The sequence below is a fragment of the Micromys minutus genome, assembly GCF_963924665.1.
Source record: "Micromys minutus genome assembly, chromosome: 25".
NCBI classification, from domain to species: domain Eukaryota; kingdom Metazoa; phylum Chordata; class Mammalia; order Rodentia; family Muridae; genus Micromys; species Micromys minutus.
Genome location: NC_137960.1, coordinates 41,070,135 through 41,097,714, shown reverse-complemented (window position 1 = coordinate 41,097,714; position 27,580 = coordinate 41,070,135). Strand labels below are relative to the sequence as shown.

The 27,580-nt window shown below is 45.1% G+C and overlaps 1 protein-coding gene across 1 annotated transcript in view; it reads left to right on the top strand.

Annotated features, from left to right (window-relative positions):
- Nucleotides 1–10,201, top strand: part of TRAF3IP2 (TRAF3 interacting protein 2) — a 40,128-nt gene extending 29,927 nt beyond the window's left edge. Inside the window, exons 6-9 of the mRNA XM_080938409.1 lie at nt 2,200–2,268; nt 3,321–3,437; nt 6,917–6,991; nt 9,840–10,201. Coding sequence (XP_080794535.1) covers nt 2,200–2,268; nt 3,321–3,437; nt 6,917–6,991; nt 9,840–9,986 — 408 coding nt within the window. The 3' untranslated portion in view covers nt 9,987–10,201. The remainder of the gene's footprint in view (nt 1–2,199; nt 2,269–3,320; nt 3,438–6,916; nt 6,992–9,839) is intronic.
- Nucleotides 10,202–27,580: the final 17,379 nt, after the last annotated feature.

Sequence of the window (27,580 nt, the reverse complement as noted above, 5' to 3'; positions counted from 1 at the left end):
CTTCGAATCAGGGCAGTTGGGGGGATTTAAATGTCTCCTTGACTCTTACCTGTGGAAGCCTGTGTTTGTGGACAGCTGTGCATTACATCTAACACACCGGGACCCTCTTAGTGAAAGGAAGCAGAGCCATTTAAGGAAAGTTTATTAAAACAACAACAGCAGCAACAACAATAGCATCAAGGTTTGGCTTAGGGAACAGTGTCATGTCCTGCCACCAGTAAAGGGACAGGGAGCTGGTGTCGGAAACCCGAAGAAGGAGGCTGTGTAAGTCAGACAAAGGCTGGAGCGTCCAGAACACAGTTCATACAGGGTTGGTTTCATCCTGGATCCTCTCTCCTTGGCTGGAGAGGGCCATCTTCTCTCTGTATGCACAGAGCTGTATACTGCTTCTCTCTTCTTCCTATGAACACCAATCCTATGGGAGTGGGCCTTACACAGCACTTCATCTTTCCCGAATTATCATCTGAGAGGCCCTATCCCAAATCCAGTCACATTGTGAGGTCATGGCAAAGTTTCAATAAATTAATTTTTATTTTATTGTTTGAGACAGGCTCTCACTTTCTTGCCCACACTGACAATCCCTGTATGTCAGACTCCCAAGTGGGGATATTACAAGTGTAAGCCACCACCTCCGGCTGACATGTGCATTTGAGGGCACAGAACATCAGCAGTGTAGAAAGCCTACCATAGACAGGTCTAGATTTCTGATGGCAGTCTAGAGAAGCAGACGCCTCCCAGAATGTCTGTCTCTGGTGCATGGGAACAACGTCCATGCTGAATGATGACTTATGGTGTGTTAACGTTGTGTACGGCATTATGATATTTGTCTCTTGTATTGCCATTAAGTCCTCATAGCTGTAGCCATGAAGGTGAAGAGCAGCGCGGGCAGGAGTAGAACCCAAGGGCCATCCTTGTCTGAAATGTCAATGGTGTTGGCGCATCACAGATCACAGTCTCTTTCTGTAGGGAGCTTAGAAGGTTAGGAGGATGAGGAGGTCACACATGAGGCACTGAGTCAGTGAAAGAATGCTATAACAAGCTGTTGGCTCCAAGTGGCCATAATGCGTGAGAGGTAGGAGATGGGCGGGCTCGGTGTGACTTACAGAACAGAGGGGCTTATGCTGTGCTTCAAGGAAACAACTTGGGGAAAAGATAGTACCTGGCTCAGGATGCTTGATGAAGACCTGAGACTTGGTTTGGATCATTCCAAACAACAGGGTAATGCTAGGGTGATTAATATGTGTACAGTGAGTCTAATCAAATAACCCTTCCACAAAGACCTTCTGAACTCATCTATTCCAGTACATAATAGTCCCTTTTTCAACCAGGAGTGCCTTATATACATATCACACACATATACATGCACCACACATATGCTCACACACTATGCATATACACACATAGAGATGCATATACCACACATGTTACACCCACACACACAGATACATACACCACACACATGCATACACAGACACACACACATGCACACACAGACACATATATCACACGCATGCTCACACACTACACACATGCATATACACACAACATACACATGCACACAGATATACACAACATGCATGTGCATGCACATATACATACAAACACACACACACACACACACACACTTCCAGGAGAGAAAACTACTCTGAGTCTTATCAAAACCTCAGAGTTCTTGACTTTCATCTTTAACCCCTCCCCACCAGCTCAGTGATTATTTTTGTGACTATTCCTTGAATTTCGCCCAATGTTCATAAAATCTGGTTGATGTCTAATTGAAGCAGGACCTAATACTGTAATCATCACCCAACACCGCAGCCGTATCTCAGCATTTGCACACTACATATTTACTAAAGTTTCAGAATCTGCCTTCCAATGTTTCAAGTTGCAGATACATAAATGTACTATGTTTGTCTTTGTAGATATATCCAATTCAAAGATATCCCATGTCTTTCAGGTTTTTGAACATATAATTATTGTGTAGCTGCAGATCATTGTGAAGTGAGCCACTATATTCTAACTATGGCTGTTATATATTTAAATATCTATGAATGTTGAAATGGACATATTCCATGGGCCTCTTGTTTCTTTTTTTGAACTTGTGTGTTCCTCCTTATACAGAGCACAAGTTTTAGGGTTGCAAATGTGTGTGGTATGAGAAAGCTCTCACTAAGAGCCTTTTTACACATCCTTTCCCTGTAGATTGACATATTTGAGGACAGAATCCGGGGCATTGATATCATTAAGTGGATGGAACGGTACCTTCGAGATGTAAGTATATTCCAGAATCCCGAGTATGTTTGCTGGTGAGAAAAACAACTAGCTTGTGAAGCTACTTCACAGAAGAAACAGAGACTCTCCCCAAGTCCGAGCCCGAGGAAGCCTGGACAAAGCCTCTCTTGTTGGGAGCTATGCAAAGACTTGGAAAGGAAGGATGGGGTCACCCTCCTGGACATGTAGAGGCAGGAAATAGTGGTCAAACCAGACACAGGTGGTTGATAACAATCAGCACAATCTCTGGACCAGAATAGGAGAGGAGGAAATGATGGGGAGGGGGGCATGGAACCCAGTTGAATTGGACACCTTTCCAAGTGTTTTTTGTAAGACTGGGCTAGAGAGGTTTCTGGGCAGCTTTGAAAGCTAAGCAGCATGCCACCCCAGGGCACCCACTCGCAGCCCTGTGATTCGTTTTCCACACACAGAATCTATAGTAGCCACTGGGACACTCTATGCTTTAACAAGGTAGAAATTGATTGCTCCCAGCACGACCATTCCTGGGTACTTCTTTGGGCAGGAGTGGGTGGGGTGGGAGTCTCAGCAGGCTGGGGTTTGCTGCTTTCCTTTTGTCTGCAGCCTGGTGTTTGCTTTTGTGCTGAAGGGTCTGCTCCTACTGACTGCAGTAATGTGCACAGGAGAAGCAGGGCAGTGGAGGTGCATGCTGACTGACAGCTCGCATCAGGCTGCAGGGAGGAAGGGCACTTTTCCCTGCAGTGGTGATGCCTTTCTGCCTCCATGCAGAGTCGGCGATTTTGGATTTCATCAGACGTTTATTAGAGAAGGTTGTGGACGGCGGGAAGAATTCCTTTCAGAACCGTTTGCTCTGTGTGTTTGTAGGGTGCTGGGCACAGAGGCCGTGGGGAGGGGTAGAGGTGAGAGCGGGCCGTGTTGGGGCTGGTGCCTTGTGCTTTTATAGATAGAGGGACTGGTCCTGTACCCGCCAGCAGGTCAGGAGTATGGTCCTGCTGGCTGGTTTCCAGCTGGCCTTCACCAAGTGAACCACACTTCCCGCTTCCATAAACATGCTTTTCTCCTTCTCATTACAGAAGACAGTGATGATAATCGTAGCAATCAGCCCCAAATACAAACAGGATGTGGAAGGCGCTGAGCCGCAGCTGGACGAGGACGAGCATGGCTTACATACTAAGTACATTCATCGGATGGTGAGTGGGAGACCACCAGGCCTGCGTGCTCCTCTGCAAAACGCCCTCTCTAGGGGGGCTGTTTCTGTTAGGGACACACTCTCAGACCTGCCATGTCGCGAGGAGTTGTATATGGGTCTGAACACTTGGGACTCTGAGACCCATGGAGAAGCACCACTCCTTCTCTCAGTACTCAGACGGGTCCTGTCAGTAACTAAGAAATATCAATCAGGTTCTAGAAAGCGGAGTTTTGTTCGTTTGGCTATTTGCCCACAAGTCTTAGGAGGCTAGAGAGTGGGGTGGGATGAGTGGCTACTGTGGCTGTTACATCCTTGCTTTCTGGGAAGGACAATTCTGTCGTGCCAGACAAGCATAATGTCACATTAGCTTCCTAAGTACAGGCTATATGACTATGGCCCAAGTACTTAAATCTTGCAGCAACCCTGTCCACAAAATGGATCACTAATGCATACAGCGCTATGAGGGTAAATGAAGTAATATCTGAAGCACTTGGCACACAGAAAATACTTAACCAAAGAGATTGTTGTTCATTGGTTATAGGTGGAGAACACTCTAGTGCCAAACCTGAGCTGTGGGACCTGGTTAGACCATGGAGAGAATTTGCAACTTGCTCAGCAGCTCAAAGAAACTATTACTCAGCCTCAGGGTTGGCTGTTGTTACTTAGTTGTTACTTGGCCTTTGTAGGTTTAGAGATCCTATGGAGACCATTTCTATTTAACTAGAAAGCCAGATTAGACCTATGACTTTCAAACTGTCCTGGGGGATCTATATATCTGAGGGCAGGAGTGGCCCTGAGCCTCTCAAACTAGAGTTGGTTTCTCTGGCTTGATTGTTCACCAAGGAGTCTAACATTTGAAAAAGAGTAGAAAAATCACTGGACTTGAACTCATAAACCCAACTTCAGTTCTCAGCCTGCATGAGGACATGGCATTATGTCTCCACTCAAGGAGTAAGTAGGCTGCACAGGCCGGAGAGCAGTCAGGTAGCCTCAGAGGAGGCAAAGCTGAACGCCATCTGTCCTGAGTAGAACTGCTTTGTAAGTGGCACCCCATCACCTGACTCTTAAGACCACCTCTTCCACCAAGTGTGGGCCACTTGTTTGAGTTTACAACACAAAATGAAGCTGAGGGAAGGTGGTCAGAGTCAAGGGTCTGGCCAGGGGGTCAGGTGCTAAGCCTGCCTCCTGTCCAGTCTTATCCAGTGACATCCTGTGGAGTCTAAAAATAACATTCCTAGAAATAAACTGATCCATGAAGGTCATGACTGAGTCTGGATGCTTCTGTGTTTTAGCTGTCTGTGTCTGCAAATTCCCAGAACACCGACATTCTGTCTACATCTCCAAGAGCCTGCCAAGCTCAGGAACCAGCAGCTGGGAAGGACTCCAGGTCCCTACCAGTTCCTGGACAGACCTGTTTAGTTGTGTTGGTATATGAAAAGCCAGCCAATAATACACACAGTTCAACCCAGTGACTGCCAGCTATAGCCAAGTGGTCTCCGAATTTGGTTTCTTGGCCCTAATGACTTTGGCTCTCCCTCATCACAGGAGGGACTAGATGTGCCACCAGTACCTTCCTATTCCCAGGCTGACCTCCCGGCCTCCTCCAGGCACCAAGGAGTAATTACTACACAAATCAAACAATGTCATTGGAAATCTGCTATCCAAGAGAAAGTATGAGAGATAATCAAAACATGCTGCTAAGGGCTCATCCTTGACCGAGCAGGAGCCTGGTGGGCAGACCAAGTAGCCCGCATTGCCCTTGAGGCCGGAATGAAATCCCCTCTGCTCTAACTCAGCAGATCCCCACGCCCCTGCCCGCGGGGATGATGGCATGGCTGGTTCTTGATTGCGCGTGTGGCGTGCACTTCTGGGGTTGTCTTCTGTTTGGAAGGGAGCTGGCTCTGAGAAGACCCTGGTGGCGGATCTGCATTGTATGAATCTGAGTGAGAGTGGGGTTGGCGGGGCCTCCACACTCACTTCTCGTTTTTATTTTTATGTACCATAAAAGGTTCTGTTCTAAAAATCAGTCAGAGGGTGAAATTGGTCAGGGCACACAATTCTTTGTTCTCATCCTTGGCATCAGGCGGCCGGAAGCTCTTGGGATCTGGGAAACTTTCTCTCTCAGTATGGAGCGTTCTGATTTTGTTAGAGCTCTTGGAGGTAAATCTCGGGTGAGCAGAGTCTGAAGGCTGACTGATCTGGTGAGGGATCCTCAGGCCTGACAGAGTGGACGCCCTCTTCTCCTCTGCCAAGCCCACGTGTGCCCCAGAAGAAGCGGATTGGGAGGTGGCTGCAGTCAAAGGAACACATTCTCCTCTCCAGGCTCTGCCCTCTGCCCTCGCCTTCTCCACACTTTTGTCTACCTGTCCAGAGCTTCCTTCATGCCCAGGGGCCCTTTCCTGTTTCTGTCCTCCCAACTCCCCAAAGCAGAAGAGGCAGCCTCTATCTTGAGCACCATATTCTCCGTGCTGTCCTCTGGTTAGCAATTTTCCTTCCTGCCTGCTCACTAGATCCACAGCTTTGGGGGGACTGTCCAAATGGTATCAGTGGCATCCTGCTAAACAAACAAACAGTCCTACGTCTTACGCCTGTGCTTGTTTCCATATTGTAAGTCTCTCATACTTACTTGGCCGTGGAAAGCAAATAATACAAAGTCAGACTAAAGAATGGGGGAGGGGACACATAGCCTGATCTTATGAACTGAGGTGACCCAGCCCCAAACCCAGACCAGCACTCAGGAGGCTGACAAAGGAGGACTGGTGTGAGTTCAAATCCAACCTGGGTTATGTAGTGAATTCCAGGCTAGTCTAGGCTACATGTGAGACCCTGACTCCAAACAAACAAACTATATAATCAGTGTGTGCACGCACATACATATATAAACGCACATACTTGTCACTAAGCAGAGCGAAGTCAGAGAACTATGAGAATGGCTGAAAGGCGTGGATAAAGAACGGCAGTAGCTATCTACCAGTGCAAGTCTCAAGGGTCCAGTGGTTATCCAGCCACGAAGCCAGATGTCTCGGCTGGTCTTCGGTGAATGCTGGAACCCTGAAGGGGCTCTAATCCAGTGAAGGGGTGGGTGTGCTAGTGAGAGGGAGGGCAGGCGGGCAGGGAGACGCTTCCTTCTTCCGTGTATAAAGCTTCCAGCCCAAGGTGTAGCCCAGATTCGAGTTTCAAAGAGATCTAGATTAAAAGTGGGCCTTCCCACTTTGAATGGGTTAATTAAGCAAAAGTCCCTCATTGCTGTGCCCGTCCATTTTTAATTTCTAGTTAATTCTAGATGTTGCCAGGCTGAGAGCCAACCATGGCCATCATAGTGGCCCATACCCACCTCCCAAAGTGGCAGAGTGTGTCATAGAGAAAGTTTAAAGTTAAAAGTAATATGGCACTCAGATAACAACTCAGAATACAGTTACCATGTGGGCTGGTGGTGTTGGTCGGATCCTGGGTCAAGTCTTCATCTCTGTTTGGTTTTAGATGCAGATCGAGTTTATAAATCAGGGAAGCATGAACTTCAGATTCATCCCTGTGCTTTTCCCAAATGCCAGGAAGGTAAGCAAACAAACAAACAGCCCTCGGGGATTCTTTGTTCCAACGCTTTGACAGCCTTCAGAGACAACAGTGTCACCAGAAAGATCAACACGTTCTATGTACACTGGGCTCTGAGAGGTCTGCAAGTGCTACCGGGTAGGACCGTGGCTGTCCTAATTTCTCTGTGTACACGAAGGGATGGTTCGAGCATAGTTACTTTTCTGTTGCTGTGGTAGAACACCATGAATAGGCAACTTTTGGAGGGAAGGGTTCATTTGGGGCTTGTGATTGCAGAGGGAGGAGATACAGCTCCGTCATGCCAGGGAAGCGTGGCAGCGGTCAAGCATGGCACCTAGAGCTGAAACTGAGCTGAGGCCTTACATCCCGAATGACAAATGGAAGGCAGGAGAGTGTGTGGCTTATGAAACCCCAAAGCTCGTTTCAAGTGACACACTTCCTTCAGCCAGTCGGCACCTCCTGTGTCTCTCCAAACACTATCACCAGCTGGGGATCAAGTATGCAAATGCCCAAGAAAGAGAGGGTATTTATCACCAAGTGCTCCTTATCTCTGGACACTGCTTTCTGTCCACATAAACATTTTGCTGCACACAGCTCAACCCTCGAACCTGTAGAGTGCAGAAACGGAATCCACACAGCTCTCTAAGTGAACCTCCTGGGGTTTGCATGAGGGTTTCCATCATGTTCCCAAGGGTACGCTGACGGCTCTAGAGAATACAAGCCAAGCCATCAGAGAACGTTCCAGGCCTGGCAAAGGGCAGACAGAAGCTAAGTAAACAACCCGAGACTCAGACCAGAGCACTCGTTGCTAGGATACAGCCTCATTCTGGAGGATTCCTACATGTCAGGACCGCACTGGAACCTCTACTCCACATGAGGGAGAGCACCATTGTGGTGCTTTGAACATGCTTGGCTCATGGGAAGTGACAATATTAAGTGTGGTCTTATTAGAGTAGGTGTGGCCTTGTAGGAGAAAGTGTGTCACTGTGGGGGTGGGCTTTGAGAGCCTCTTCCTGACTGCCTGGAAAAGTCTCTCCTGATTGCCTTCAAATCAAGATGCAGGACTCTCAGCTCCTTCTCTAGCACTATGTCCGCCTGCACTCTGACATGCTTCCCACCGTGATGATAATGGACTGAACCTGTGAAACTGTAAGCCAGCCCCAGTTAAATGTTTGCCTTTATGAGTTGCTTTGGTCATGGTATCTCTTCACAGCAATGGAAACCCTAAGACACCAGTCTATGTGGACTAGACACATAAGGTCAGACAATGCACAGTGCATATAAAATGACCCCTAGTCCTTGCTGGCCCTGGCTTGTCCAGGAACTAAATGCAGTTATTGACTGGCAGATCCCCCCCACCCGTCCCGATCTTCCCCTGCTCTAAACTCTATACTAGCTATCTTCTGCTTTGCCATCAAAGAACACCTATCTCTCTAGTTTTACAATTCTGTGACGTTTCCCACTGACTTTCTTGGTGTGACACCTGAGGCTCTTTGGAACAGCACTGTGTCCGCTACTCATTCTCCTGTCTTCTTACCTGGGGCCTAAGCTTTGGTCATTACGGACCATGTCATCAAACCTCACTTGTGTTCTCTGTCTATGGTCTTCACTCCTTATTCCCTCTCCTTAAAATACCCTTTCCCAACCTGCTGGCCTGGTGAGCTCTTGCTTATCCTTGAACCCTTGTAACCTCTCCAGCTGTAAGGTTCTCCTTCCTCTCAGGCCTGTGTGAAGTGTGCCTTTCCTGAGAGCTTCTGTTAATTATAGTACTTTGAATCAATGGTATATGTTAGGGGCACTGGGAGTAATTGCTTAGAATTATTGGCTCATTCATGTTTGTGTGTGTGTGTGTGTGTGTGTGTGTGTGTGTTTACTATTATTTTAAAATTCCACTTGGCAGTCTCGTACGGCCAGAGCCTGAGTCATGCTGGCTACTTACTATACTATGACCTAGGAAATAGTTGGTGCTAATTTTGCCTCCGTGTGAGATCTTGAGTCCTCAAGACACTTGTGTCTTTGAATTGCTGATCTTCTGCACTCAACAGACAACAGAGTACCGGCTCTGAACCAGTGCTGCAGTCCCCAAGGCAGCTCATCTCAAAATGAAAGCCAAAGGCCTTACGGTGGCCCCCAGGCCTTGTGGGGTGCAGCCCCTAGAATTCTGGCCCTCTTCACCTGTTCACCCGCATTTGCTCTGTTCTGGCCACTGTGACACTGGCTTTTCTGAAGCATCCTCCCAGGCACTGCAAACTCCTCCTCCTACAGCAGCATTTCACATTTCATTTCAGTATAGGCTCTGAGCTTGTGATCTCTCCTCACAAGCACATGTGCATGTGTGCTGCACGTGGACAGTCCTGAGGCTGGCTGTCCCGAGGGTGACAGAAACTGGCCTGTGGAACCCCAGACTCACAGCTCTGAGTTCTGTTCTGCTCCTTCTTCTTCAGGCCAGAGCTGAGGTTGGAGTGAAGGAACCATGAATTAGATTAAGCCCACGGCCCTGGCATCCTTCCCCCAAAACCACAGGGGAATTCACATCATTCAGTGTGACCTCAGTCTTACCCCTTTCATGTGAGGTGGTGAAAAGCACATTGACATGCAAAGGGCAGGTAGTCTGGGAGGCTAACAGAAAGCGCTGCACACATGTGGTTTCCATAATGAGATACACAGCTTGCACCCGAAGCCAAAAGTGCTCCGCGTGTTAAACCCTCTGAAAGCAAAACAGCAGCTCCCAAGACAGCCTGGTGGGAACACCTATGGAGGGCAAGCCCGAGCTGCTGGGAACCGAGCCCTGGATCTGGAATCCAGGCTTCTCTCCCTCCAGTGACCTTTGTCCCTGCCCTCTCTGCCACAGGAGCATGTGCCGACCTGGCTTCAGAACACTCATGTTTACAGCTGGCCCAGGAATAAGAAAAACATCCTGCTACGGCTACTCCGAGAGGAAGAGTACGTGGCTCCTCCCCGAGGGCCTCTGCCCACGCTTCAGGTGGTACCCTTGTGACAGCAGCCACCTCCAGCTCGGTGCCAGCCTGTTCTCACAGCATTCTTCTAGCTGAGCTGGTTGGGGACACTGATGCCCCAGAACATGTCGTCTACAGAGTTTGCCACCTCCTGAGTCTGAGTTGTCCTCTCTGGGCTTCCATTGCTTTGGGAAGTGGAAGCTGCGGGTGAGGGCAGCCAACGCCTATAACCACAAAAACTCATCACTTCAGCTACGTTTATGAGTTGGCCAGATGCTCTGTGTTTTTAGACCAGTCTGAATCATGCTCAGATAATAAAGTGATTATTCTTTGTAAGAATGTGTTTGTCTCGGTGGAAGTAAGCATATTAATTTACACTGAAACGGGCAGCTCCAGGACATCAACAGAGCCACTCAGATATAGCAGTAGATAAATGTGTCAGAGCTCTGTACTAAAAGATTAAAACTAGAAAGTTACACATCTCTTCATTGTGAAAGACTTTCTCTTTCAGTTGAGCCTTTTAACAAAGTAATCCTAATTGTAAACAGTGTAATTGGGTGGGGATTGTAGCTCAGTGCTAAAACATTTGCTTAGGTATAGAAGTCCCAGGATTCAACTACCAGCCCTTCAAGAAGAAAATAGGCCTGGCCATTTCTGTAAAAATATCTGAGTATATGCATGCAGGAACAGGGGCTGTGTCACCCCCGCCAGAGTTGGAGTCTAGTGTTCTAGTCTTTGTCCCGCTCCTGATGTACCTCTGTGACTAAGCAAGTCTTTTCGATTTTCTAGGACTTGGGGGACTTAAAAAAATCATTTGGAGCCTCAAAGTTCTGAAATGTGGGCCTTAAACTTGAGATTCTCTTTAGAGAAGTAACTGGGCATTTATTTTTTAGAATCACATCTCCCAGGGGATAACTGTAATTTTTCTTTTTGTTTCTGTTTTGTTCTTTGGAGATGGAGTCTTACTATGTAGTTCTGGGTGGCCCAGAGTTTAATATCTAAGGTAAGACGGTCTTGAACTTACAGGGATTCTCCTGTGGTGGCCCTGCAGGTGTATGACAGGTGTACACCAGCATACTATGTCTTAGTTACTATTTTCTTACTGTGAGGAGATACCATGGGCAAGGCTGGGTTTAAAAGAAAGCATTTAACTGGGGGCTGCCTTACAGTTTCAGAGGTGACAGGGAAGGTGGCAGCGGGCAGACAGGCATGGCGCTGGTGTAGTAGCTTCAAGTTCCCATCTTATCAAAGCCCACCTTCAGTGACCACCTCCTCCAATAAGATCACACCTCCTAATCCTTCCTGATCCATCCACCCACTGAGAAAACAAACAGTCAAATATATGAATTTGGAGCCATTCGTGTTCAAACCACCACACCTGGATATATTTTCTTAAATTTAAACTTAACCCATTTTTTAAAAGCAGAAAACTAACTGATGCATAATAACAAAGAATATACCTCAATGGTTTTAGCTGACTTAATTGGAGAAGAGTCTTACTGTGCAGTTCAGGCTGCCCTGTAACTGCTTAGCCCAGGCTGGCTTGTAACTTGTAACCCTGCTGCAGGATTATAAACATGTAGCAGTATATCTGAAAAAACTTGCTCCTCCCCCACCCCAGGGCTGGAGATTGAATCTAGGGCCCTGGGCACCCACCTACCCCCCAGCCCTCAGACCTCAGGTACATTGTCTCATGAGATATTTCCTTCTTTTAAAAAAAAATTTTTTTAAGATTTATTTGTTTTTTATATGAATACACTGTAGCTGTCTTTAGACACACCAGAAGAGGGCACCAGATTTCATTACAGGTGGTTGTGAGCCACCATGTGGTTGCTGGGAATTGAACTCAGGAACTCTTGAAGAGCAGCCAGTGCTCTTAACCACTTAGCCATCTCTTCGGCCCTTAAAAATGTACCTAACAGTACCCTCAAATAATTTGGTCTCCAAGAAACAACACATAGACGTTTAGAAAATGTGCATGTGATTTAAATAAACTATTGCACAAGGAAAAAGATGTCTTTATGGCCCAATAGGTCAATAAAAAGATGCTTGAGCACTGAGAGCTATTGCATCCTTCCTCTGCCTAACTTAGTAATCAAGCTTCAACTTTGCTATTAGGTGCTCATCTCCAAATGTCACTGTAGAGAAAGGCAAATACTTTTCAACTACAAATAAGAAAAGTTGAGTTACAACGAATGCGGTTTGATTTACTTCATGACCTGTATGTACCCTGAGTAGATGCTTTTAAACAGGAAAAAGCTAGCATCATTTAAGTGCTTGTTTGTCTAACTATGGAAAGAATAATTACTTTTGTGGCACTTGAGACCTAGTAGAATTTTCTTGTTTGGCCAACTCTGAATTCCTGGAAAGCATGTCAAACTTCAAGTCCTTTTTCCTCTTTTCATTGTTGTTTTGGTTTGAGGCGAGACTATTACTGAGGATTCTATATCTGCAGAGACATCCCAGCAATTATTTCTTTGAAATGTTCCCAGCTTGCAAAGATTTAGAATGTAATTATCCCCCTCCCCTTCGAGAAACTTTTCCAGAGCATTCAGCAACTCGTTCCTTCTATTCTTTTTATCCCAGGTGACTAAGAGAAAGGTCCCTTACGAGCCACAAATGGTCCTTAAAGGCTTACAGCTGGTAGCAATCAGTACAAAACAAATATAAACCAGTCAAACAACCAAACAACCCCAGTGTGTGTGTGTGTGTGTGTATGTGTTTGTATGTGTGTGCATGTGTGTGTTTTGTGTATGTGTGTATGTATGTGTGTGTGTTTTCATGTGTGTGTGTTTTCATGTGTATGTGTGTGTTTGTATGTATGTGCATGTGTGTGTTTTGTGTATGTGTGTATGTATGTGTGTGTGTTTTCATGTGTGTGTGTTTTCATGTGTGTATGTATGTGTGTATATGTGTGTATGTATGTGTGTATGTGTGCATGTATGTGTGTGTGCATGTGTGTGTTTTATATGTGTATGTATGTGTGTATATGTGTGTATGCATGTATATTTGTGTATTGTGTAAATGTGTCTGTGTGCATGTGTGTGTCTGTGTGCATGTGTGTGTGTTTTCATGTGTCTATGTATGTGTGTGTATGTGTGCATGTGTGTGTGCATATGTGTGTGCATGTGTGTGTTTGTGCTCATAGTCACCTAGAGTTGATAACTTGGCTCTGAAGTATCTATGAAATCTGATAACCACTACCAGCAAAGGAATTTTTACAATTATTTTAGAACACTGATACTCAGATTAACACTGGTTTATCTAAACATTATCCTGGTATTTGAGTCTCTATTTTTAGATATTTTGAGGGTAGAACTTAGATATAGCTGACTCAGTTAAAAAAAAAAAAAAAAAAAAAAAAAAAAAAAGACCTTGTAACCCCTGACAGTCATAATCAGCTGATTTGGGCCAGGTGTACTGGGTATAGATTCAGGTTATTTTCTGGTACTTAGTGGCTAATTTTAGTTTCAGTGACTGCCTTCAAAACACTTGCCTGTCTAATTTAACTTATATAGAGTTCAAAGATGTCTCAGCATAGGATTTCAATCAAAGTATTGGGCTACGTTTTTCTCAGCTCAGATCTCTGTTCCTCCTTTCCCTTAAACAAATCACCCCGTGAAGACCTGAGTTTTTCTGAGTCATCTCAACAGGGGCTGCAAGTTCTCCAGTTTGAACTTTCCATCCTTCTTTCGGGATGTTTTGCCAAGAGCATTTTCCCTAACCCCAGCCACTTCCTCAAGCATTACACCGCCACCTTTCCAGATGAATTGCAAAGTCTTGTGATCGCTGAAACGACCCGGGAGAGTCTTTTAAACCACGGGATCTTTCTGTTTCTCTTTCATGTACCTAGAAGAATCTGGAAGACCCTCCGCTAATAGCAGATGAAATGAGAAGGTAGATTACACTGTGGGAAAATACTACAAAGAAAGAAGGAGCAGAATAATAACACTTTAACATTTCTGTCTGGGGAGTTTCAGTCTGAACGGGACCCTGGGCTTTGTGTTATGCAGGAAGGAAGCAGGATCCAAAGAAACTGATTCGTCCAAGCTCCCTCCAGGGCTCCTGCCCCAGCAACCCAGCTTCAAGGCTCGAAAACCTATGGAACCTTCTGGGGTTTACTGGAACTTTTATCTACAGTGACAGAGTTTTTCCCTGGGGTAAACACAGCCTACTGGAACATGGGAGGACTGAGGGAAGATTACCTCTATCCTCTAGTGGCTATGAGAGTAAATGGCCATGTCACACTTGCGCTGGGACAATTGCTTTAGGGATTAATTATTGCTGGGATGATACAGAGTGTGGCTTTTCTTGACCTGGTTTGGCATATTTAGTTTTTAGTGGTTTTACATGACCCCTAGGCCAACTGAAAATTCCTCAAAACCTTCCTGAAGCTTGAAGACAAAAATCTGCATTTAGATCAAATTCTGGTTTTTTTTTAATTTTTAAATTTATTTTGTATTGGGTATAACTTATTTACATTTTAAATATTATCCCCTTTCCAGGTATTGCCTCCATAAACCCCCTATCCCATCCCCTCTCCCCAAGCTCCTATGGGGGTGTCCCCCCTACCCACCTACTCCCTCCTGCCGCCCCATCCTGACATTCCCCTGTACTGGGACATTGAGCCTTGGTAGGACCAAGGACTTCTCTTCCCACTGATGCCCAACAAGGCCATCCTCTGCTACATGGGCAGCTGGAGCCATTGGTCCCTCCATGTGTACTCTTTGGATAGTGGTTTAGTCCCTGGGAGCTCTGGTTGGTTGGTATTGTTGTTCTTATTGTTTTATAATTGTTGTAAACCCCTTCAGCTCCTTTAGTCCTTTCTCTAACTCCTCCATTAGGGACCCAGTTCCCAGTTCAATGGTTGGCTGTGAGCATCTGCCTCTGTATTTGTCATGATCTGATCTATTTCTATTAAAGCTCTGTGTGTGTGTGTGTGTGTGTGTGTGTGTGTGTGCACACACACACATGTACATGCACTCAAAAATCAGTAATTAAAAAATTCTTTTTACTTTTTAAATACTGTGAAATTCCTCTTTCCTGCATTTTTCTGATGCTACAAAAGGGGTACTTGGAGAAATATGGAGAAACAAAAAATGCTTGGGTAACAGCCCTTGGGAGGGTGTTGGGGTGGGGCTGGCTGCATTAACAATACAGCTCACTATGAGGCATAAAACAGCACAAAAGAATCCAGTCAGTGTAGTTAGCATCCTGGTAGACCTGCATCCACCCGATAGCACATTCCTAACTTCATACCAACTCTTCTTCTCTTTCCCTTGAAAAGTGGTTTCAGACTCAGAGCACCTGGTGAGCGGTGAGAGGCACCAGCGTCCCTCCGGTGTGACTGCGGATTTGCTCACGCTCTTAGCAGAAGGGATGGTCAGTGGAGCTGACTTTTGTCTTTACCTTCTCAGGGGACATCTGGGTGTGGTCCCAGGTCACATTCATGGTTTAGGAAGTATTGAGACTTTGATAAACAATGAGAAGCCGGGACCAGTGTGGCAGGGCAGGGTCTGCTCACCTTTTCTAGAAAGTCTGCTGAGGAAGGCATACTCACAGCCCACAGACCTCTTAGGGCTTGTAAGCTGAAACCACTAGGGCAAGTCTTTTGTGTCCCAGGCCTGACCTCCCTTTGCTCCCTTCCCTGGGAAGGTGCTGGTGGAAGAAGGCAGCTGGGGAGGGAGGGGAAGGGGAGAAGGGGAGAGCAAGAGGACCCCATTAGGCTTAGTGTGCAAAGCACACGGAGATGAAGTAGCTGCTCTGGTATGTGTCCAAGCTGCTGTTCTATTTTTACTTTCTCCTGCATGCTTCTTAGCCCAGAGTTGTTTGCCTGGGCACCTGGATCAGCAGCAAAACATGGAACTGAGCCACTCAGTAAAGCAGGGAGGAAGGAGGCCATTGGGTGCAGCTTTGTGTCACTGAAAGGGAAGAGGGATCTGGAATGTTAATGAGGACAGCTCAAGCATGCCTTCATGGTTAGCGAGAATTCAAAGAACAAGGCAGACTCAGGCCGGTGCTGAACGCATGTGAACTGTTGATAGAGAGACCGAGAAATCAATTATGCTGTTGCAGGCTCCCGTGCCATTGTGTTGGAGTTGTTAGAGAAGGTAGGACAAGGACCAGATTTCAAAAGGAAACAAAGCCACATGGCCCTGAAGTCTAACGAGTTTGCCATGGCAACTGATGGAAATGAGCCTCCCGGGCCTGAGCAGGTGTGCTATCTTACAGAATAAACATACTTCTCTCACTCCCTGGATCTTATAATAAAACCTGTGTTTGGATTACTTTCCCTCCTCTTTGTTACCCAGAGACGTTGGCTGTTGCTCAATCAGCCCCAGGCTCTAGCGAGGGAAATGTAATCAGTGTTATCAAAGGCCCGCTTTGGGAAAGGCTGGCTATGGGCCTGACTGCCAGCTTCACCACAGAGTGGCAGCTGGCCTCAGGTACCTGCCTGGCCTTTGCCAACTCCCAGGCAAGGCCTTGTGCCGAAACGGTCTGAGCCTCATATCGGCATTGGTCAAAGGACGAACTGATTTTCCTCTCCAATATGTTGTTACCCACAGTTTGTTTAATCAGAGGCTCCAGAAAACGCATGTTTCCCTGGTTTGAAAACTTCTCCAGTAGGTTCCAGAGCGGTGGATTCTTGAGTTTGAACGATACACAAATGGGAGGTTTTATAAAGAACCCCCAAACTAAAGACTAAGGAAGCTTACGCTTAAGTTTCATAAGACCCAAGTCGTAATAGTGTAGAATAACCATTCTCTGTGTTCTCCTTTATGACTGGAAAGAAATTTCTTCCACTATAGCTTCAAGTGAACCTTTAAAACAAGGTGCTTGTTCTCGACGGCTCCTAAAACAATTTGTGAACATGGTTGTGGCAAACAGTTGATGTGAGGATAGCTTGTTTAGCCAGCCAGCTCGTGGCCTGAGAGGATGTCTTGGCTGACCCTTACACATTACCTGACCTTTGACCCCAGTAAGAACAGCATGGCTGACTTAAGACCCGAGTCAGGCTGTGGTGTAAGGCATTGACCATCTGCTGTTCCCCTAGCACAGACCTTGGCCCCGTCAAACTGTGCTTACGGTTTGCTAACTTAGTCCATAGTCTACTGAGTGCAGTGCCGGTTTCTCCGCCCCTCAGGAGCTCAGCAGTTGTACACTTGGGAAGACACCAGGGAAGAAGGTTAGAAATGGCATCTGGAGAGAAAGGTGCGGCTGACATTCTGACAATGTGGTTTTGTACATTTTGAACAGATGTCTTTGTCACTGTTCTGTGGCTGTGAAGAGACACCGTGACCAAGGCAACTCTTACAAATAAAAAGCATTTAATTGGGGCTGGCTTATAATTTCAGAGGTTCAGTCCATTATCATCATGGAGGACACGACAGCAGGCAGACACAGTGCTGGAGAAGTGTCTCAGAGCTCAAATTTGGGTCTGTAGACAGCAGGAAGAGAGAGACTCTGAGCATGGCTTGGGCCGTGGGGAAAACCAAAACCCACCCCCAGTGACACTTCCTCCAACAAAGCCACACCTCCTAATCCTTTCAAATAGTGCCACTCCCTGGTGACCAAGCCTTTGACTACATGAGCCTATGGGGACCATTCTTATTCAACTCATCACACCAGACTGAAAAACAAACCATTAAATATGCAACTTTTAAAATGTTGCCAAGTGACATTTGCAAAAGCAACCTTGTATCTAATTTTTTCCCAAGTGAAATCAAATTAGCTACAGCTTTAGTCATTCAGATTCATATACTGCAGTAATAAATATCCTTGTGCTGGGCAGTTTTTATATTGACATAAACTAAAGTTATCTGAGAGGAGGGAACCTCAATTAAGAAAAATGTCTCCATAAAATCAGGTTGTAGGTAAGCCTGTAAGGCATTTTCTCAATTAGTGATTGATAGAAGAGGGGTCAGCCCATTGTGGGTGGTGCCATCTCTGGGCTGGTGGTCCTGGTTCTAGAAGGCAGGCTGAACAAACCATAGGAGTGAGCCAGTAAATAGCACTCCTTCATAGCCTCTACATCAACTCCTGCCTCCAGGTTCCTGCCTGGTTGGAGTTCCTGTCCTGGCTTCCTTCAGTGATGGACTATGATGTGGAAGAATAGCAGAATAAACCTTTCCCCCACAATTTGCTTTGGTCGTGGTGTTTCAAGGCAGCAACCCCTCAGAAGATCCTGATAAGAATCTGGGTGAAGGCTTAAGACAGGAAGACCTCTGAAAGTTCAGGGCCAGCCAGGCTACATGAGTGAGTTCAAAGCCAACCTAGGCTACAGCACAAAACCTTGCCTTTCTCCTAAGACCTGACTGGTTTTATAAACCATGTCCTTAGTTATCAGGGAAAGACTACATCATGCTTGCTCTATCTTGCTTATGGAAGCAGTTGTGCATCTCAGTGAGCTTTCCCTAAGTGAAGTAATTTACTATTTCCTCTGTGAATGGCATGCCAGTACCTAAGCCGAGCTATCAGCCTGGCCCTAAACTGCCTTATACAGAGAAGTCCAGTATCTACATCAGCAGGGGGGCATATCTGGGGCATTTCCTGCTGTGTCTATAGGCAGCTGCTTAATCCACTTCTGACCAAGGCTTCAGGGGATGCTGGGAGGTGGGCTTAAGCTGTGTGTCCCCAGGTGAGCAGAGCATCTCCACAGTTGGGTTTTAAACTCAAGAGTCTTTGGGTACCAGTGTATCATTCATTGTTCTCTGAGAAGACACACCAGCCAGACTGTCAGACACGACAGTGTTGAGGTAGACGCCCCAATCCTCTCACATCATCTTTTCAAAGGAAACGTACTCCTTGCTCACTGTCTACTGTAAGGCAGTGCACACAACAGAAGTAACATACACTCTCGTTCCAGCAGGGGAGACAGAATGCCAAGCTGGGAAAGCTCATCAGGTTAAGAAATCAGTCTCCTGCCTCTGACCCTCTGACCTTCACATAACCTTTGACTGATGATCAGTTTCTGGGTCAAATCTTCAAAGAAGTGCACGCACATGTGTGTGTGTGTGTGTGTGTGTGTGTGTGTGTGTGTGTGAGAGAGAGAGAGAGAGAGAGAGAGAGAGAGTATTCCTAATAAACAGAAGATCCATTCCTTCCTGCACACACGTTTAAGATTATTGTATTCAGGGCTCCTATAAATGACTATGGAAATGGGATAAAAGATTCAGAGACAGAATGTAAGAAATGGAGAAAATGCACTGCAGAAATGTATGCATCCAACTGATAGATGATGGCACAGACCACAGGCCATCCATCACCCCTCTCTAAAGAGCAGCCCAGTTCCATACCTGGAGAAGGGCCAGTGATACTGCCTGCCGCAGGTAAGAAGGCGAGGAGAGCAGCTTCGCGGCAGGGCTGGCTGAACCCTGTTGGATGCTGGCATAGCTGGGACAAAGCGAGTGAGTTTCTGCTCTCTGCTGACGGGAAGTGTCTGCAGTTGGGCCTCTCCGATAAATACACAAACACACAAGAGAGCAGAGGATGACAACTTCCCAGGTTGGGAAAAGAAACCCTCTGACTGAAAACTGGTACCGTCCAAGTTCCCCAGTCACACAGTATGTGGCCTGCAACACTGCCAAGCCAATCTGTGGCAGGCTTTCCCATGTTTCAGTCAGGCACACCTAGGTCTGGACCTCAAGTCTCTCACACGTAATATGACCTTAAACACGTTACCTTAATCTGTCCCAGCCAACTACACACAGAGAGAACTGATTCCCAGGGAGGCTGTCAGAATAAGATGAAGGAAAGAGTGTGTCTACAGTTGTGCCTGTGTGTGGTAAATCCTCAAAAGCTTTCCTCCCTTTCTCGGGTTTTCATCTAGCTTTGGATGGTTATGGAATATTCATGGAGACTTTGGATACCTTTAGGTTTTATTATTCGTGTGTGTGTGTGTGTGTGTGTGTGTGTGTGTAGGTTAGATAACTTTGTGAAACTGCTTCTCTCCTCCCACCAAGGGTTCTTGGAATGAAGCTCAGTTCACTCCAGTCATGAGGCTTGGTGGCAAGTGCTTTAATCTGCTTAGCCACCTCAGCAGACTAATTTAGAATCACCCCCACCCCCAAATCTAACAAGATTCTAACAAAACTCTTACAGTTTGAAAGTGAAACCTTACACAATGTCGATAATAATATGAGTTTTTAAGCCTAAAACTTCCAGGAAGTCTTTCTGGATGTGCTCGGTCAGCAGTTTGTTTTCTTAACAAGGTCAGAAAGAAGTCGCTGAAGAGTCTCAGCACCTGGAGCCCACCTTCTGTCCCTGAAGCCAAATCTTGCTAAGAAGCAAGGCCCTGGGCAGCACTAGCTAGGATTATTAAAGGGATAACAGCAAAACTTGGTAGTGGTGCTGACTTTAAAGGGGAAGCCGCCTGTGGGGCCGCAGAGACAGGATAATAGATTTGTAAGCATGTTGGAAATGTGACCGGCTTATTGTGTTCACGTTATTATACCTATGACTAAAGACAGAAAACCGGGTTTTGGTTGGGAATCCTGCTATGCTCTCAAGTCCTGCTTTCCTAAGAAATGAAGATCTATTGTCATATCCAGCCCAGTCTCCTGCGCAGGCCAAACATAGGGAAAAGCCAGGAGGGCTGGCAGAGCCTCATTAACCTGAAAAAGAGCTATCACAGTGGTTACTGTATTTCAAACCTCGTATTTTCTTTTTAAAAAGTTCTCCGGGAAGCCTCACCCAAAACAGGGACTTAAAGAACTTTCATTGAAGTGTTTCTTAAATATATACAAATATATAATTAACTATAAATGTTTCTAGTAATAGTTGATTAAAAATTAAACACAATGGGAAAAAAAATCCTAGGGATCTGTTGCCTACCACTGCAGATATTCTTAATAATATTGAGTTGGTCAAGATAATAAATTTTATATCTTTGTATATGTATGGGCTCAGGTACGGGTGTGTGTGTGTGTGTGTGTGTGTGTGTGTATATGCATGTGTGTGTGTATATGTATGTGTGTATATGTATGTGTGTGTATGTGTGTGTATATATATGTATGTGTGTGTATGTGTGTGTGTATGTGTGTGTATATATATGTATGTGTGTGTATATATGTATGTGTGTGTATGTATGTGTGTGTATATATAAGTATGTGTGTGTATATGTATGTGTGTGTATGTATGTGTGTGTATGTATGTGTGTGTATGTATGTATGTGTGTATATGTATGTGTGTGTATGTATGTGTGTGTATATATATGTATGTGTATGTGTATATATGTATGTGTGTATATGTATGTGTGTATGTGTGTGTGTGTATATATATGTATGTGTGTGTATGTGTGTGTGTATATATATGTATGTGTGTGTATGTATGTGTGTGTATGTGTGTGTATATATATGTATGTGTATGTATATGTATGTGTGTGTATGTATGTGTGTGTATATATAAGTATGTGTGTGTATATGTATGTGTGTGTATGTATGTGTATGTATGTATGTGTGTGTATGTATGTATGTGTGTGTGTGTATATATATGTATGTGTGTGTATGTATGTGTGTGTGTATGTATGTATGTGTGTGTATATGTGTGTGTATGTGTGTGTGTGCCCGAGTGTGTTTGGAAGCTAGTGTTTCACACCTTCTTAGATTACTTCCACGTTATTCCTAATGCAGGGTCTCTTTGCTGAAGCTGATACTCATCAATTTGCACTGGGCATGTCCCCTCTGGAGCTCTGGGGTCACAGGGAGGCTGCCATGCCTGCTGGATTTATGTGAACGCTAGGATTTGAACTTGTGCTCTTGTAGTCGTGTGGTGAGTGCTTTGCCCTTACCTCTCCCAAGCTCAGTTTTATAATATTTTACTTTATATGCATGGTTGTCATCCCTGCATGTATATCCGTGTACCAGGTGCATGCTGGGTACCAGGAGAGGCAGGAATAGGCATCAGAGTCCTTGGAATTGGAGTTAGAGACAGTTGTGTGGGACCATGTCAGTGCAGGGAATTGAACCTGGGTCCTCTGGACTAGCAGTCAGCACTCTTAACCACTGAGCCATCTCCCCAATTTTACAAGTTTTAAAAACCACAATTTTTAAAAAAGATTTATCTATTATATATGAGTATACTGTAGCTGTCTTCAGACACACTAGAAGAGGGCATCAGGTCTTCTTATAGATGGTCAGGAGCCACCATGTGGTCGCTGGGATTTGAACTCGGGACCTCTGGAAGAGCAGTCAGTGCTCTTAACCGCTGAGCCATTTCTCCATCCCTAAAAACCACAATTTAAAAAGCTGTAAGAAAAAAAAAATTATACATGTAGATTTAGTGAAAACAAAACTACCGGGTAAATTCAAAGAAGGAAACGCCAGTCCCAGGCAACAGTTACCGCTGACACTGAACGTCCAGCATTGGTTGTAATTTCTACGTGTAACTATAAAAGCGCAATAGGATGGCGTTATACAGTTTGCATTTTGATGGTCGATTTGAGCACCAAAAGCATTTATGTGACTTGGAATCATTATTCTTTACAGGTTTTCCTGCCTATCAGCTTGCTCAATTGAAGTCACCATTGTTTAATTGTGTGTGTGTGTGTGTGTGTGTGTGTGTGTGTGTGTGTGTGTGTGTGTCTGTAAGAGTATATATACACAATTGCAGGTGCCCAGGAAGGGCACTGAAACTCCCCTGGGGACTGCGTTATAAGTGATCGAGTGATTGTGAGCCTCCTAATATGGATGCTGAGAACCAAGTTTGTGTCCTCTGAAAGAGCTATACACACTTTCAGCAACGGAAGCACCTCTCTAGCCCCCAGGTCATTATTGTGATTAACTCAACTGATTTTTACATTTTTTAATCGTGAGCCTAGCTTTAACAGGTAAGCCATCTCTCCAGCCCAGCAGAACTGATTTAAATTAAGCTTCTTATAAAAAGTTCTTGATAAGCCTGAAGAGATGGCCCATCAGGTAAGCGCATTTGTTGGTCCTGCACAGGACCCAGGTTTGGTTTTAAGTGCCTACACCATGGTTTGTAGCCATCCATAATTCTGGTTCCAGAGAATCCAATGCCCTCTTCTGATCCCTGAAATCACAGGCAAACATGGAGGGAAACACTCACATACATACTACATAATAATATATAATTAAATATAGTAAAATACCATAATATATAATATATACACCAAAAAAATCTAAAAGTTCATTGTGTGGGATATTTTACTGTGACATAAACAAAATGAGACTAATACACAATGTTCAACACCCAGAATAAAGTGACAGCTTTGTTTGGCTGCTTCTGAGTTTAGCCTGAGTTACTGTGAGCCCTTCATGGCTTCATTTCCTCCTCGTGGTTTTCTACTTGAACTACTGTGAAATTTCATTTGTACTGGGCCTCGTGACTCACGGCCTTTTTCTGCATTACTGCATTGTCTGTGCATTAAACCGGGCTCATTCATTTCTCACTGTGACAATTAAAGAGCATTGTTTTTAAACTGGAAAATTACAATCAATTTATTACATAGATTAAGTTACTAAACCCCCACAGGAAGAAGGTAAAGGGGTTGGGGCGGTGCATGTTCTTACCTGGTAACCCAGCATCCAGAGGCTGATATAATTCAAAGGACAGCCTGGCTACATAGTGAATTTCAGGCCTGAACTGAAATAGACCAAACAAACTGATAAATAAACAACTGAAATAGACTGAAGTCAGTTGGACCTCATCACTGAAAGGCTTTAGCTTCAAAACTGGTAGGATGGTTCAGTACGACTCACTAGTCCACATAAAGTAGCTTTGGTTGTTTGTGAGGCTTCAATATGCCAACAAAATGGCTAGCAACAATTAAAGGTTAAATATTGTTATGTAAGTAGCCCTACAGTGTCAACTCAATTTTAACAGACCTGATGGCAGACAGTATGTGGTAATTCAACAAACATCTCAGATGAATCATATCTGTGTATATTTTATTACCCAAGTTACTTTTCTTTAATTGTTGAAATGAAAGTACAGCATTATTGCCAAAAGACCATCAACAATATATCCAATGGAAACTTTTGACAGGCAAGGGAAACCTACTAGAACCTACATAAATAATGTGAATCTTAAGGAAGCAAAGCACCCGAATGGGGGAAGGTAGGGCTCTCATGGGAGGGTTTCTGTAGGATGTTGGGTCAAAGGGTGAGAAAGGCATCCCTGCTAGGCTCAACCTGATACAGCATCAAAGCCAATTTGGATGCCAGGATGGTACAGTGCAGGGAACTGGGACGCCAGGTAGGCTGAGGATGTAGGCACAGTCTGGCACATGGTTTCAGGTTCTACATAAGGTACAGGAAATTTCTGCAAAAGAGTAGGCTGGTGTATGTGTTGGAGTCTAGGCAAGCTGAAGAGAGCATCCCCAAAGAGAGGTTAGTGGATGTAAGGTACCAGAGCCTGGGTGGAGCAAGGGAAGTATCTGTCCAGGAAAGTTCTCCATCCTAGGTTGTTAAAGTAGACACGCCATATTGCACAGTGCACAGTAAGAGGAACACGTGGCCCCTCTGCAGTACCTCTAATAACTCTAAAATGACAGACAAACACAGTGAAGGACATTCTTATACACAATACCAGTTCATAGTCTTCAAAAGTGTTTAGGGTTTGAAAGTCAAGTAAAAACTCAGAAACTACTCCAGAGTAAAAGAGATTAAAAAGATATGACACATAATTTAAATATCTAGTTCTGGGCTGGAATACTTTTCTATGAAGTAGAATTTGTTGTTAAGGCGGAGGGGTGGGAGTAGGAAGAAAGGGCATAACGTATGAAATGGAAATACAGAGAACATCCAATTAAAATAAAAAACAAAAAACAAGAGCTCAACCTGAGTAATTATTCTACTGGCCTGTAGGATAGAAGTCTTTCTCTAATAAAACTTCATTTTACATATTTACTTTAAAAATAAAAAGAATTTGTTGTTAAGAAATGGAGAGGGCTTAAGGAGTATCTCAGTGGCTTAGAGCATTTGTTGCTCTTCCAGAGGACCTGTGTTTGGTTCCCAGCATCCACATTCGGTGGTTTATAGCAGCTGGTATCTCCAGTTTCAGGGGAACTGGCATCCTTTCTCAACTCCACCATCATCTGCACAGATGTGGCAGACATGCTTACACACACACACACACACACAATTTTTTTAAAATGTTAAAGAGAGAGATGTGGAGACATCTGACTAGTGTCTGGGGACTAGACTCCAGTGTAATCTATGTTAATTCCTCAATTTTACAGTTTGAACTTGAGTTGCGTAGGCAGTGTCGTGTTGGAAATCCTACACAAAGATATTTGCAAATGATGGGAAATCAAGTTGGCAGCTTCTTTCAGGTTGTTCAGAGGCCAAGAAGGCCTTTGAATTTTCTGAGAAATCGAGGCTGTCTGAACATTTACATATTAAAGAAGAAAGTCTAACAAAAGGGATGATTGGGAGAAGGTTATTTGTTTAGGTTATGCAGTGATTACAAAGGCAGGCCTGGGCCAGGTCAGTAATTCCAGCCCTGCACAGGCAGAGGCAGGAAGACAGTAGTGAGTCTGAGGTCTACCCTGGGCTACATAGTGAGACTGTCACACAGGGTAGAAAGTAAGTAAAGATTTGGGGAAATACTGTTGACACAATATTTTAAAAGAGAATAAAATAACGTATAAAGAGTGACGACTATTTAGAAATACACAAAGGAGCACGCAATCCCATACACTTCCTCTGTGTCCAGTATTAGGCTGTGTGTTACCTACCTCAATTATACTTCATATGAAGCCTACAGAGTTGCTGTCACTACTTCCTCGCTCTGATGAGGAATCTGAGGCACAGACTGACAGAAATGACTGGCCTGACAGAACCTGTTTGCTGTCCAGAGCAAAGACTGCAGAACGTGCCCAAATGGTAATGGCAGTCTCAGACAGTGGCTACAGAGGATTCTTGGATCCTCCTCTTGAGTTTTCAGTGTTTGCCCAAACATTCCCCATAGGATATTGGCTTTACTTAAGAAAAAAATAAAAAATAAAAAAACTGTTGTTTTAAAAGAATTTCTTGTAAAAGAATATGTAAACGTGCCCACTGTTCAAAGCTACACTGAATACTCACAGGACTGGTGCTGCTGTCCCTCAGTGGTGTGTGGGTGTTCACAGAAGTGTTCTTACTTCTTTGTAACCCACTAAGTCTGTCTTTCATTCAGTCAAATGACCCTCTGCTACGATGTACTCTTATAAGGGAAATATTTAAAAGGCTTGGACCTTGTCCTCATACGAAAATCTACACGGCCAACCCTTTAGAAGGTTCTACCCCTGCAACCCCTCTGACCAAGTTCCAGACAGCTATGGTCTTATTTACATTACAACCCAGTCACCTGGATCCGCTGCCTTTCTCAAACACGCCAGGCTGACGGCTCTTACAGTTCCCTTTTCAGGAAGTTGTCCTCTGCGAGGACTCTTCAAACGTCTTTCTGCTGACACCAGGTCAAAGCAGCCGCCCAGACACCATCCCCTGTGTCTTGCTTTTCTTCCCAGCAGCCATCAGCATCTGGGGCAGCTCTGCCTGCCAAGAGCCGCTCACTTTCCTGACCATGCCGTATGACTTGACTACACTTTCTGGCCCCCTGCAGCTGGCTGTAACCCCGTGGCTTGTTTTGGCCTTCAGAAGGAGAATAGTTCCATGTGTCATAGTTACAAGCTTTGAGAATCAGTGTACAACTTACCATTTGATCTTCTCCCTAAGGCTAGCCTTACCCCATGGTGGTTCTCAGGATGGCCCAGGTGCCATGCAGAGGTGACCCAGAGGAGGGCCTCTCCCTCTGACCTTTAGTGAGCATGCTTTGATAAGGAATAAACTTTGTTGTTTCAAGCCTCTGAGACAAGGGTGTTTACTGCCACAAAACAATGTAATCGATCCTGACAGACTCCCTCACATATTCATCTGCTTCCCGTCTAAATTATCTGTTCCCTACGGCAGCCCCAGTGCCTGAAATCGTAGACATGGGTTACATTCCCAGCATTTGCTGGCCGGCTGTGTGAACCACAGCTTGATCACACCCCGTGAGACAGGAGAGTTAACAATGGCAGGTAAATCTAACTCTGGACAGAATAGTCTACAGAAATGTCCAGTCAAGCTGATGGGAACCTGTGTCAAGATCCGGTGTTTAAAGGGAAAACTCACCTATGAGTAACATCACATAAAGTGACCCAAACTGTAAGACAGACAGAGATCTGGCACGAAGCTGGGGGCTCTGTGAGAATCAAACTAAAAAGGATTGGCAGTGTTGGTGTCAAAACTGAATGCTGATGTGGTTCCTTCCCCCTTGTGGACATTAGCATTTGAAATAAATGAAGCTTCACAGACCTGGGATTTATCTGCTCTTATCATAAACTGGCCTGTAAGCCCTTCCAAGGACTCCAGCTAAAGCTGTGTGTGCTTTTGTGAGCTGCTTTCCTTTCAGGGCTTCCTCCTCATGTGCCTGCATTGGGACGGGGATAATGCATTTCCTGTATCATGAGGCACAGCACAAGAAAGCTCTTTGTGTCCCGACAGAGGAAGAGTGCATCTGTAAGTAGTTTTGAAGCGTGTACTGAGGGGTGTTGTTAGGGTGACTTACTCTCCCAGTTAGCTCTGGGTGATGGAGTGGACCATGTGACAGACTTGCATAATGAACTGCTTCAGCTGCAGCCTGTGGGAAGCCT